Genomic DNA, 13,905 nt, shown 5'->3' with positions numbered 1-13,905 from the left:
GAATTCTATGTATTTATGGATGAATCGATTGCTGAGTGAAGTCTGTATGCTGGATATTAAGCTAAAATCTGAATTCCACAAGGGGGCGCTGGGCTGAAACAAGAGGGTGCAGCGCCCCTCTTTCCTGATTTAGGCCCAATTTATACACAGCATTTCTAGATATCTGGACTGCAGATATCTGCCAGGCGACATGATGTCGGGATGCATTTATACACACGACAGGAAGTACTGCAGGACACCCGTGGAGTTGGAATGCAGTAGTGATACATCGTGATAAATTTGTGTTTCAAGCTAGAAGTCTGCTTCCAAAAGTGCTTTCAATGACATCTGTCAACTTGTTAGAATCCCAAAGATATGTTTGATGGCCTGATTTTACCGATTATTACTGTAAGAAATTGTTTCCTCTGGATTCGCCTGTAAGGCACTGTAAAATTACTTAATACTCCATGGGAAGTTTTTATAAATTCCCTTACTAGTATAGATGATGGTACAGTTGCCATAGCTAACATCAAAATGGGTAACTTGATGTCCACAAGTCTGCTAATTAACCTGAAACCTGTCCTTCAGATATCTGGGACCCGACACATTTTGTTTATACTTGGGCTGAAGCTGTCGGGGACTCCCGCTGAGTTGTCGGGCGAACGCTTCAGAGTGGTCGGCTGAAATTTTCCCGACATCTAAAAAAACCCTCATTAAGACCATAAAATTCCTGTTTAGACACAGAAAAAAGCTGTCGCCTGGCAGATATCTACAGTTCAGATATCTAGAAAAGCTGTGTGTAAGTTGGGCCTTAGATGAACCCCTGTGACACCCTTTAAATATGACAAAGATATTTCATGAAGTTAAACTTAAAGTGTACAAATAGCAAATCTGTCCAGACATGCAGCTTGTACTCTTCAGTACAATCTTGGTGTGTTACGTCACGATGCGTTTCTTTACCGGGAATGCAATACAAACAAACAAACAAAACCTTCAAGATGTACTTGATGTTATGCCTTACAATTTACAATTATCTTGTTTTATCTTCCAGATATCTCTTCTTCCTCCAATTAAAAAAGGACATGCTGTCTGGGAAGTAGGTTATCATTTTGAATACTTTGTGTTGAATTTTTGGCTACATAATTGTATTCTCTTTTAGAAAGCTGTTTAATTGCTTACTTTTCCCTTCTTGCAAAGGAATAATGGGAACATGCATGTGCCATTATCAAGTTGGTATTGATATGTTCAACTCTGATCCTAACAATGTGGAATTGGTATTGTTTGAATGAATGATGTGGGCCTGCATGAATGAAGTTTTTTGCCTGTCTGGCTGTTTTTTTTCTTATGAGTATTTTCGTTGCCTGTTTTGTGCTTTTTATGTTTTTCTTGTGTGCATGTTTGCGTGGATAGTTTGTGATGCTTTCTGACTCTTTGTACCACTCCAGTGGCAAAGGGGATATTGTTTTTTCCAGGCTCGAATGTGACCGCACCACTTCAGTGGAGTTAGCTGGATTTGCACTACAATGTAAGTATTGGCTCTGTCCTTTTGTAAATGATCCCTGGTGAAAGGTTTAGTCTCTGTTCCTTTCTCAAACATTTTTTTAAAAAATCGAATAGACTTTGTATAGTGTTGTATCATGTCTAGCTATGTGAGGAGTGGCTTCTTCTTCAGAGTAGCTAAAAAAGCGTGTTTTTAGACAATATGGCAACAGTTACAATGAAATATGGACTCACCAAACTTTCAAGCAAACCTTTGACTTTCCTCAGGATGAGAAAATCACATGTCAGATGCTGAGGGAGGCTTGAAAATTTCCCAACAACTATTGAATAAATGTTTTTCAATGAAGATAAACAAATTTGGTAAAGAAAATTTTATTTTTCATATCATCTTCCCAGCTGAGCTCGGTGACTGGGACCCCAACGAGTATGAACCGGACGTCGTGTCAGAGTTCAGATTCCATCCTGAGCAAACAGAGGAGATGGAAGCAGAGATTCTGGAGCAGTGGAAGAAGAACAAGTAAGTACTGTAAATGCATTTGAGTTTGCATGGTTTTTAAGCTCGTAGCAGTGCTATAGTCACATACTGCTACAGTTTTGGACAAAAATGTTTGTTGGGGTTTTAAGTTTGCAACGAAACGGTCGCCGCGAAAAATGCAAACATAAAACCACTGCGAGCATTTCTGCATTTACAGTAGAGTGTAAATGTATTAACCATGGACCAACAAGCATTGTGTTAGGTGGAAATGGAAGAGCTTTTGAAAACATGGTACAGTCCAATCTGGTCAGGCAACCACCTCCAGTCACAAGCCACATTCAAACAGTCCCATCCACTTTACCTGTCCACAGCAACCATTTTTCCTCAGTCCCTTGATTGGTTGCTTGTTTGACTGTTCTAACAAGTATTGTAGTGGGCTTGGGTGGAAATGGAGGAGGTTTTGAAGAAGCAGTAGTTTGCATTGGACAGTAGACAGACAACATTAGAAAACTTTTCATGACCAATTGATTACAAAAACAAATTCTTCAATTATTTCCTTTCACATCAAAGTTTGTACTAAATTTCCTACCTACTACTCTATGTACATTGCTGTTTTGTGATTTGTAAGTACAAATGTGACATTTATTTTTGTTTATTTTCCCAGTGGCCAGAGCCCAGCCACAGCTGAGATGAACTACCTGAACAAGGCCAAGTGGCTGGAGATGTACGGAGTGGACATGCACTGTGTCAAGGTCAGTGGGAGATGGTCATATGGGTGTCAAAGTCAACTAGATCAGCAATATACTCTAGTCCTCAATACACCATGCTTGCAGCAATAACTCAAAAATTCACATCGTACCATTAATCTTTTTGCTTCTCTACTTTTCAAATACAAAGCTCCATTTCTTGCCTTCATATGGACAGGCTAGACTGATAGATACATAGATAAGATAGATACATAGATACAGGTACAATGTATGGCAACATGACAATTGAATTATTACTAATATCTATCAATTCTAAAGAACTAATTTAGTATATGAATAACAGTAGAGACAATCTATCTAATAGCGTGCAATCTATCTAATAAGACAGTATAGATAGGCAATAAGACATCAAGCTAACCCAAAAAGTAGCTTGTCAAAAATACTGGTTTATTGTAGTACTTGGAAGCTTGCTGAAGGCTCTGGTTATGGTTGTTTCCCAAAATCAGATATCTTACATAGATAACCTACTGTGACTGTGTCAAGATTTATGAAATTTGATACAATGGCTGTGCAGCTAAATTGGAAACATAACACTTTATGTCCTATCACTGGTGTTGTATGTCTTGAAACAATCCAGACCATGTCATGTCCTATTAAAAAACTGCAAGACATTTGACTGTGCTGTTTCTTTGATTTACACTTGACAATGACAAAAAAGAAATTGCAGATAAACCCCAGGCTTGATTGTATTTATTGCGAAAGAATGATTAAATGAAATTTTTCAAACAACCCTCTCAACTTCTGGCGCATTTTGCATTGAAATGTGTGTTTTTTCGGGTGGTCGTGACCCTCCCGCTGATACATTGGGCGATATGAAATACACCATGTTGTAATCTCTATATATGTGTATATGTTTCTACAGGGAAGAGATGGAAATGAGTACTCACTAGGACTGACACCAACAGGAGTTCTGGTTTTCGAAGGGAAGACAAAGATCGGCCTCTTCTTCTGGCCCAAGATCACCAGACTGGACTTCCAGGGCAAGAAACTGATCCTGGCTGTGGTGGAGGATGATGATGAGGTAAGGGGAGGGAGGCTGTGGTAGAGGATGATGATAAGGTAAGGGGAGGGAGGCTGTGGTTGAGGATGATGATGAGGTAAGGGCAGGGAGGCTGTGGTAGAGGATGATGATGAGGTAAGGGGAGGGAGGCTGTGGTGGAGGATGATGATGAGGTAAGGGGGAGGGGGGCTGTGGTAGAGGATGATGATGAGGTAAGGGGGAGGGGGGCTGTGGTGGAGGATGATGATGAGGTAAGGGGGAGGGGGGCTGTGGTGGAGGATGATGATGAGGTAAGGGGGAGGGGGGTTGTGGTGGAGGATGATGATGATGAGGTAAGGGGGAGGCGGGCTGTGGTGGAGGATGATGATGATGATGAGGTAAGTGGGAGGGGGGCTGTGGTGGAGGATGATGATGAGTAAGGGGGGAGGGGGGTTGTGGTGGAGGATGATGATGATGAGGTAAGGGGGAGGGGGGCTGTGGTGGAGGATGATGATGATGAGGTAAGGGGGAGGGGGGCTGTGGTAGAGGATGATGATGAGGTAAGGGGAGGGAGGCTGTGGTAGAGGATGATGATGAGGTAAGGGGAGGGGGGCTGTGGTAGAGGATGATGATGAGGTAAGGGGAGGGAGGCTGTGGTAGAGGATGATGATGAGGTTTGTAAAGAAGTCATATTCTGTTGTGTAGGGTCTGCTAATGACTATCTGAAGTTTTTCAGGAGCAGATGTTGGTGTTATTCAATTTCTATTCCATTCTGAACTTTTGTTGATTTCTGATTGCTCAGAAGAACCAACTTTGATCATCTGGTATCAGAATTAGGTGGCCACATTGAAGTGTTCTAACCATGTGAATAACCTGAGCTTGTTGTTCCAGGGGAGAGAACAGACCCACACGTTTGTGTTCAGACTGGACCACCCCAAGGCCTGTAAGCACCTGTGGAAGTGTGCGGTGGAACACCACGCCTTCTTCCGCCTCAAGGGGCCCGTCGAAAAGGCGGGCAGGAGGCAGCAGCTCCTCCGCATGGGGTCAAGGTTCAGATTCAGGTAAGGGGTTGACGTTCAGATTCAGGTAAATGGTCAAAGTTCAGATTCAGGTAAGAGGTCAAGGTTCAGATTCACATAAGAGAATGCAAAAAAAAAGGCAAAGAATAGGTGTAACAGGTCTTTCGGTGCAATATAACCAGCTGCTGCTGCACCGCGTGCCTTCGAAGCTGGTGTGTTATGCCGAATGGCAGTTATACCGGCTATATAGATACAGATACAGAAGAGGTCAAGGTTCAGGTAAGGGGTCAAGGTTCAGATTCAGGTAAAGGGTCAAAGCCAACAGTCAATGTTTGAATAACATGCAAAGCATCCTGTACATTCTGTTCATTGTGAAAGATTAGAATCTAGCAGGGACTTTGCCTAATACAGTTTGTACCGTCAAAGAAGATTTTAGATTAAGAAAGATGCTGGAAATTTGGAATCAGAAAGATATTTTAAAGGCCCATTACATCCATGAGTTTCTACATTGAACTAGGTATTCCAACGCTACAGCGAAAATGTTCTACCGCATGGCGACAGTGAAATTTGTTACCATCTTTCCATGTTCACGGCGCAAAGATAATTCCCCTAAAATAGCCGTGTTGTACATGAAAATGAAGCATATAAACTTGTCTCTCGAGAAATGCCGGTCTTGGGGTTCTACGATCCCGAAAACTCCAGAAATTGGCCGATGAAAACGGCTCGGAGTGACCCGGGCGCGCGCCTCGCCGAACGCGGGCTCCATTTTGCCTGCAGCGCCCGGGGGAACTCCCGTCTTTACGGCGCCTGCGCGTTGCCGTCCTCAGCACCAGTAGAGTAAAACTAGCATCATATTCAAGAGCAGATTACGAGCTTTAAAATGATACCGGTGACAAGTACACAACATGAAAATTCGGGGTAGAAACGGCGATTCAAAAATTTTTGAAATTTTCATTTTCTAAAACGAACGTAAAATTTTACCCGTTTATAGTTGTCACCGGTGTCAAAATAACGGCAGAAAACAGAGCTTTCTGATGATGTAATCGGTTTTTCCCTTGAATGTACGTCCGCGAATCGCGAGCTCCATTTTACTGAGGCAAACAAAGGGTTTGTTTACGTTTCGCGCGCGTCGCGCCAGCGCGCGAAAATCAAGCTGGAGCGCAGTTTGCCCATAGAGCGGCACAAATGAATGGTTTTCTACACCATGGAGCCGGAATTTCAAGGTAAACTAGAATTTTGTGCATTTTGGTGTGCTGACATACAGTTTGAATGGTATTTTTTTTGCAACTTTCATACAAGAAGTTAATAAATAGACAAGAGAGTGCATACATTGTATCAAGGATTGTATGTGTACTGTTATGGCTTGCAGCTGATTGAAATGCTTGACTGTATTTTAGCATTTTTTCTAGTGGTCATAGCATTTTTATTAATGAAAGAGTGTTACTTGCCACAAGTTAAAATACATTATGTTTCTTGATTGTTGAACTTGAAGGTTATAACTTAGTGTGAAACCTATGCCCAATTTTTTTTTGAAAAATTCCATATCAGTATCTAAGGTTCTGTAATTTTTTTTCTATGAAAGAATATTACTTGCCTCAGGTTCCAAGTGGGAAATACCTTGTGTATTTTTTTCATTTGTCGAACTTGATGGCACGGCTGGCCCCCGGTTAGGGGTCATAGCGTCGAACCTATGCCCAATTTTTCGAAAAAATTCCATTGCAGTATTATCTCTGAAAAGTCTCACAGAATTCAACTTTCTGTAAGAATTTTTTTGATGAAGAATGTTACTTGCCTTAAGTTCCAAGTGGAAAATACAATAACATTGTGTATTTTTATCATTTGTCGACTTTGCATGAACATTTCTTTACAGTATTTAAGTCTTGTTTTTAGGAAAAAAAATGTTCCTTGCCTCAAGTTCCAAGTGGAAAATACCTTGGGTATTTTTTCATATGTTGAACTTGATGGCACCGTTGGCCCCCGGTTAGGGGTCATAGCGTCGAACCTATGCCCAATTTTTTCAAAATGTTTATGAACTTGTTTATTGACAAGAGTAAATAAAAAGGGCAACGAGAAATAATTTTCAGTCGCTAAGCCACTAATTGGTTTCTGGTTGGATGTGATCACAGGAAAGCTACATTTAACTTACAACGGTTGTTATTGAATAATTAAGTTCAAAGTAACTTTCATGACCATCGATAACAAAAAAGATTATAATTGCCAGTATGCAGATTAGTTATTGATAAAACCGTTCGTATTTTCCTTGTCAGGTAAAACACTGGAGAGTCTGTTGGACTCACCTGGCAGGAAGTTCCCATCTGACACAGTTGCAGGTGTTTTAGAGGTAGTATCGCTGATAGACAAAAGTGACAAGTACACCTGGGATCACTTTACAGCATGGCACAGAAAGCAATTCTCAGAGCTTGGAACAAAAGCAAAGGCAACTGTGCACAAGCAAGTTCAGAAATTAAACTTTAATTGTTTCAGTGCTTTTTGTGCCATGGGTTGTTTTGCTTGACTTTGCTGGTCTAGGTAGAGTAGCAAAAATCATATAACTGCTGTACTTACCTGAAATATTATATTCTTGTATCGAGTACTATCAAGAGCCAGTGTCCTACTGACCAGGTGAGTTTGTCGCAGTGTGGTACAGCGACCTCCACGACAAGCCAACCTGGTACCCATGATCAGTGGTAGAAGAGGGTGTTGAAACAGTGACACTTACCTTCTTTCATCCAGTTGCAGGTATTTATCTGTTTGTTCAAATCTTAACTCCAGATTTTGTAGATGTATCTTACAGAGTTCAGTCACATGCAGTCTGATTCTTTCTTCACAATCACATTTACTTGACTGTCATAAGTTGAGAAACAAATATGTGATACAAATCAGTGGAACGATGGTGTGGTACATTGTACTAGGATAGATCGTCATTGACGCAGATGGACTAACATAATCTCCATGTTAGACACAGTCATATTTACTAAAAGCAAAAGAATGTATTTTTCAGGAGGAATGTACCAACTGGCAACTCCCAGATGTCGCTGATATAAGACCAGTGGAGAAGAAGTTTGTCTTGAAGAATGTAGATGTCATGCCAATAAGTGGGGGGAGATATTGGATGGTGGAGGCCGAGGACAAACTGAAAGTTGACAAGTTATGCAGCCAGTTTCACTAACTGACTGAGTATTAAGTTTGTAAGAATAAATAGTAACGACAGTTGCTATCATAGAAAAGGGTTAAAAGTAAGCTTGTTTTTATAAAAGGTTGTGTACATTGTATCAACTGATGATTAGATAAATTAAGTAAAACTATGTGCATGTACATCCAAGAAATCTGTGTACGTTGTGTTTACTGAAGACAGCCTTTGACCTTGAATGTTTGATCGTGTCATAAATGCAGTGTTTACATTGTTTACCTGTAGTAATATTTTACCTCTTGATAGTTAAAAAGAGCCAAAGAAGATAGTAAAAACATGTAATGTATTGTGAAAGTGTAAAGTTGTGCTGTTAATGTATTGTAACATCATGACTCATCAAAAAATAATGTGACATATGTACGTAATCTTACCTTTGACTTTGACTGAGTTGACCTTGTTATTAAGGCAGTTAACATAGCTGACATTCTGTTGATGTAACATTTTCTAGTAATAGAAGATGACATAATGCTGTACATTGTAAAAGTATTTGAAGTATCATACTCAGTCTTCAAGTTGCACCCGGTGCCAGGCACAGTTACTGTAATACTGATGTATACTGGCAAAACACCATAGGCTGCAACCAAAAATGTGAATTGTTTCCCCTTAATTTAATCATTTTTTAGAATAAGTACAGGTAAGATGATTGTTCTTGTTTAAAGAACACAAGTGGATGTTAATGTGTGTGAAATATTGGAAGACAGGGTTGCTCCTGTGAAATGATACAGTTGTGTGAACTTTGGAGGATTTTTCCTTCTCCAGGGGTCAAAGGTCACGCTGCCACCTGAGTAATTTGGTGTGAGAAGCATACTTTGACCCTGTGAAAAAAAACATAATAAAATGATATCAAAGTTTGAGACCTTATGGAGTGATTCTAAGTAGTCCATATTACAAGTCTATAAGATAGAATAAGCTTTTCAGCCTTTACTTACCTTTTTATCACCCCTCAAAAAAGGCATTTTTGTTCATTTTCATGTTTAATTGCGCGGCCGGCCGTTTGTAGGACAGATTTTGGTAACTTCAAGGAGCCATATCTCAGCAACCGTTCAAGATATTTGCTTCATTTAAAAAGTATTTTACTTCTCTAAATCAGCTCTTTCAGAAACAGTAAAAATCTGCATTGTACTGTGTCTCTGAAATTTTGGTTGGAATACCTAATTGAACAGAAAATATCACAATCAAATGTGAAGCATCCTCTCTCTTTAGACTGACAAATGAAATTTTATGATACCTGTGCATCTAACACGTTCTCACATATGGCATCAAACATCATAAGCCTTAATTAAATGAATGACCAATGTTACAAGGAATGGCAACAGGTCCAGCCAGTTAGAGCCAGCTGACAAATTCAAGGTGCTTACTAGTGTATATATCATGTCCACAGCGGGAGAACTGAGTACCAGACAGCACGAAATCGCCAGTCGCGGAGGACGGTGCAGTTCGAAAGACGCCCGAGCCAGCGGTATTCCCGGCGACAGAGCTCCAGAAGACGTAAGTACTCCAGAACGTAACTCGCTGAAAACAAAACTTACAGCATAGCTCTTTACCAAGCATTGGCAGTGTTACATGATATTTCTCTTATATTAAATGATACCATATTGTTTAGGTACTGGCTTGAGGACCTAACATTATCTATAATATTATGTTATGTGTACGTTGCACTATTGGTTGTATTTAGGCATGCAGTTATGATGCGTCTAATGTTTGCCAGACAATGATGATGCCTTGAGTTTTTCTGTGGAAGTGTGTAACATGTGAATGCATCCATTGCTTTCAGTTGTGAGGCCGCAGATTCTTGGAAGCCCAATGGGTGTGTATGATCCGAAATAGAATGTGTCACACCCAGCCCATGTGTCTCTACTAACTAATGACCTAACATTTCACTGGTGGGAATTGTACAGTCTCCCTGTACTTCGATGGTTGATGATGTCATTTGGCAAATGTAGGATTAGGTATGAAGAAGCCCACCCCAAATCAGTTCATTGTTTTAGCAAGGAAAATTTGAGAATCATCAAAGATTCTTACATCACTGTAGTGTTAGAATAATACTGGAAATAAGCAGGTGAAATTTTGAAATATATTCCTGTTATCAGAAGGGTTTGAAGAATATAGTTGTAGAATGACTCCCTATATAATGTATAGAATTGTCTATTTTGAAAAAATTGAATATTGTGAAAAAATGACATTTGGTAGACGTATGTAATAGTACACCAGACAGAATAATCTTCTGGTGCCTTGCCAAAGTTCTTGAAAGGACCAGACTTACAACAATTTGTCCTTTTGTCAGAGAAGTGTCTAGGGCACTGGTTTAGCTCAGCATGGCAAAAGCTAATGTAGCAACATCTGGCAGGCAATAGCTACTGTCTAAGGGTGTGACGACTGTCTGATTCCCCATTTCCTGGTGTCATCTGTTGTCCATTGTGCTTGGTTCATTGTCCATTCTCAACATAGAGCATGGTCTGAATGATAACTATCAAATACAACAATACTTTTATCAATCTGAAGGCAAAAATGACAGGAACTCAAAATTCACATTCAAACGCTTGCTGTTCTTCAAAAAGAGATAAAGCTTCTGACAGGAAGTCATCGTAATAAGCAATTGTTCTTGGACAGAAAGACCTTTGAGTGTGGATTTTTAGTCCTGAAATATTAATAAGCTGTTAAAGTACTGTGAAATTATGTCCATCATTGCTGCTTCTAACCCATTGTTGTCTATGGCAGGGATGACATTCAGTGTTTCAACATTTAAAAGTTGTCACCAATGTGTTTATTTCTTGATTTCTATTTCAAGTATATCAGTAAGTTATGTTTGAAGGGAAATTGTCATTCAAATATTTGACTTTTCATAAGTTTGAACATTAAAAACCACCATATTCTTTATTGACAAACTAAATTTCTATTTTAATGTTGTCCACACATTTTTGTGGTAAGATTATAAGTAATTTTAGGCTAGTGCTTGTTAGAAATGTTAAATTTTCTTTCCAATGAAAATAACAGCATAGTGTAAAAGAACTTGTAGCAAACACTCCAAACTTTGGCTACAAATCTATAGATCTGTTTTGTCTTTCTTGTGCAGCGAATGCCACAACCCCACCTCTGAGAACATCCTCACCTGTCACCACAAGGTATCACATAAATTGTTTTTATGAATTTCATCATATTATGAAAATCAAATACTCTTGATTCTAAGCTTGTATTGTCTGGTAATAATGTTTTTGTATCTCAGATTGTGTCACTTCCATGGATGTTTCAATGGTGGCTTATAAAAGAATAACGTTACAATCTTTGTTTTCAGACCACAAACCAACGGTCCTACTCCAACAATTGAAGAGGAGGTAAGATACATTTGTAGTATTTTGTACACTTGAAGCTTCTATAGTCTTAGCTGTTTTTTACCTTGTACTAGTATCTTTATTGCATTGCTTTATAACTGTGTCTTGGCTTCACACTTCGTACAGCTTATCGGATATGAAATATTGTTTTAAAAGATTCAACAAAGCTTTGGTCTGGTTAGATTAATTACTACATTGTACTTGCAGTACAAGCCTAAAAGTATCTTTTAAACATGTTTGGCACTCAGCGTTAGCTAAGCAATGACATCAAACTCAGCCTCTCAATGTTCATTTAAAAGTTGATATGTTAAAATTTCTTTGATCAATTTCTATATTTGAATAAGACATGGTGAATACTTCCGGACATTTCAAGTGACATCCACTCTACTTCAGCATCACTAGAATGAATTAGCAGAAGGGGGTGTACTAGTAGATAGATTTAGATGTGATCAAGTCACTAAGTCATAATCATTGTATGTAAACTTCAAAGGTACAACAAAATGTATGCGGTGAAACAACAAAATAGTCCCTTAGGTGGGTCCCATATACTGGGGAGTTCTATGCAAGTCCTCCCCTGCAGTTAAAGATGGGATTGTAGATCCACTCTTAGATGGCCTCCCTGATTAACTGTCAAGTATGTCTGTTGTCTCCAACATCAACATTTCTGTTTGCAGCCATCAGAGGAGACCCCAGCGACCACCCCAACCACAACCGTTGCAACGGCAGTGGTCACCACCCCGACCCCCGTCGTAGCCGCGGTGACCAGTCCAGCTGTCGTGGAGGTGGACGCGATCGTAACCATGCCGACGTCACCCGCTGTATCGCCCACGGCAACCTCACCCACCACCAATGGGCTGAGCGGTAAGTATCACAGTCATCAGAGAAAACAGCCAGGTGCATGCTGGGAAAGACTTTTACGATAAGGAACCGTAAAAATGCCATCAATTTATACTTAATTTGGCCTTCAACATTCAACATTGAAAGCCAGCACTACTAAGACAAAAATTTCAGAACAACATCTTCAGTCAGGATATTTGCAACTGTGGTCTTACTCTCATGTCTTTCCCAGCAAAGCCTGACTGTTCCAGTGTTGTGCAGTAATGTGAACATCCCACAGTGTCTTCTGCCAACAACATACCAAACAAAAATACCCAAATCCCCCCCAAAAAACTCATTCCATATTCCCAATTTTCCCCTTGCGGCAAGTGTTTTCATTTTTCCAACTTTTTCATGATGAAAGTCCCAATACCCCCCTCCCTCATTGTTGTCAGTGTTGAATTTGTGCAAAATGCGTGAACCAAGGCAGGAGCCATGTTGGGAGGGGCACTTTAATGTCGATGTTGTTGCTTACCCATAGTGCCTGCTGCTTCGGTTGATGATGTGCTGATAACCTTAGATGACCCCGAACCCCAGCCCGGGTCGCCCGTAACGTCCATGTTGAGTGGTAAGCTTAATCTTACTAGAATACTGTCCACTAACAAATACATTACGAGTTTTAAGTAACTATGGTAAGAAAGTTACTGGAACATTCTGCAATCAGTGACTTAAAAGGTAAAAAAACACGTACCTCCAAATTTTCGATGTCGACTGTACATCTTGATCACGGAGTGACCTAGTCGTTTGAGGTATGTGTTTTGTTACCTTTTCAGTCACTGATTGAAGAATATTCTAGTATCTTGTAATCACACGTGACTGATGAATCTCTTCAACGATATGGTAAGAAAATGTTGGTTGGCATCTTTGCACCATCACTATTGTTGTGGTGAGGAGATGATTTGAAGTGTTTTGTTTGTGCCATCAGAAAAGTGGATAAATTACCAGAATTTTACCAGAAGAGATTTTTTTTCAGTACCTGGGCCGATTATAAAAAGGATTTTGTATTGGGCTGCTGCAAAAAAATGATTGAAAAAGAAATTCTTCAAACTTTTAGAAAGGGTTTTGCACTAATTTGGTTTTAAGTGCGCTGTTTTAGGGAAACTCAGTCAAGAAGGTGTGTCCAGAAAATGTCGGCCCATGAGAAGTTTATGTTTATTCAATCCTCTTTGCGAGCACTGAGCACCTTATAATGGCACTATGGATGAAAAGCAGACCACAGCTAATATGTGTATTTTTTCTTCCTTTTTTCCAAGCCTTGCATGGTAATGCTACAGTCACAAGACCAGGTGAAGTGTTGTACAAATATGGTGTTTTTGTAGCAGTTGTTGTAACTGGGGTGTTTAAGTAGACTAATATTATTAGTCCTTCTTACAACCATCCCTTGATAGAAGTGGTTTTGGCCAAGTACATATATAGTATTGGCCTGTACTACTTCTATGTTTATGTAGGGGTGGTTGAAAGGGTTTGCTTGGTGATGGGTGCACTCATTAACTCTGCACTTTTTTTGCAGTTTTTGCAATACCATAGGTTTATTATTTGCATATATATACAGTTAGATGCATAACTCTTCAAGCACACTAATTTTACACTCATATTGAAATAAACAGTAACTGTTGATGTCTTACATACACTTTTTGAGATAGAAATTAGCCCATGGCATTTCTTGAAAAAGTTTATTAATCATTGTTGTTACATTGAGATGTTTGCAAAATGTGGCCCAGTTATGCAATATAAGGAGACATCTGGAAAATTTGCCAAAGAAGCAATTTTTTGTACAATTTTTTGTACAAA

The 13,905-nt window shown here is 39.6% G+C and overlaps 1 protein-coding gene and 1 long non-coding RNA gene across 9 annotated transcripts in view; both read left to right on the top strand.

Moving 5' to 3' along the window:
* Positions 1–13,905, top strand: part of LOC136447593 (band 4.1-like protein 5) — a 41,991-nt gene that overhangs the window by 19,533 nt on the left and 8,553 nt on the right. For 4 of the 8 annotated variants that reach the window (XM_066446596.1, XM_066446597.1, XM_066446601.1 and 1 more), the window contains 13 exons: positions 1,031–1,075; positions 1,425–1,504; positions 1,876–1,996; positions 2,619–2,706; positions 3,584–3,742; positions 4,592–4,761; positions 9,291–9,397; positions 9,684–9,716; positions 10,983–11,031; positions 11,202–11,241; positions 11,913–12,099; positions 12,596–12,682; positions 13,368–13,400. In XM_066446596.1, coding sequence (XP_066302693.1) covers positions 1,031–1,075; positions 1,425–1,504; positions 1,876–1,996; positions 2,619–2,706; positions 3,584–3,742; positions 4,592–4,761; positions 9,291–9,397; positions 9,684–9,716; positions 10,983–11,031; positions 11,202–11,241; positions 11,913–12,099; positions 12,596–12,682; positions 13,368–13,400 — 1,199 coding nt within the window. The remainder of the gene's footprint in view (positions 1–1,030; positions 1,076–1,424; positions 1,505–1,875; positions 1,997–2,618; positions 2,707–3,583; positions 3,743–4,591; positions 4,762–9,290; positions 9,398–9,683; positions 9,717–10,982; positions 11,032–11,201; positions 11,242–11,912; positions 12,100–12,595; positions 12,683–13,367; positions 13,401–13,905) is intronic. The other 4 variants (XM_066446600.1, XM_066446602.1, XM_066446599.1 and 1 more) reach the window with 4 other exon arrangements.
* On the top strand, positions 7,271–8,763 carry LOC136447896 (uncharacterized). The gene is made up of 2 exons (XR_010757793.1): positions 7,271–7,458; positions 7,721–8,763. It is a non-coding gene; the product is annotated as an uncharacterized lncRNA (long non-coding RNA).

The sequence above is a fragment of the Branchiostoma lanceolatum genome, chromosome 13 (genome assembly GCF_035083965.1).
Source record: "Branchiostoma lanceolatum isolate klBraLanc5 chromosome 13, klBraLanc5.hap2, whole genome shotgun sequence".
NCBI classification, from domain to species: Eukaryota; Metazoa; Chordata; class Leptocardii; order Amphioxiformes; family Branchiostomatidae; genus Branchiostoma; species Branchiostoma lanceolatum.
Note: the sequence above shows the minus strand (reverse complement) of the source record. Positions and strands in the feature narration are given on the sequence as shown.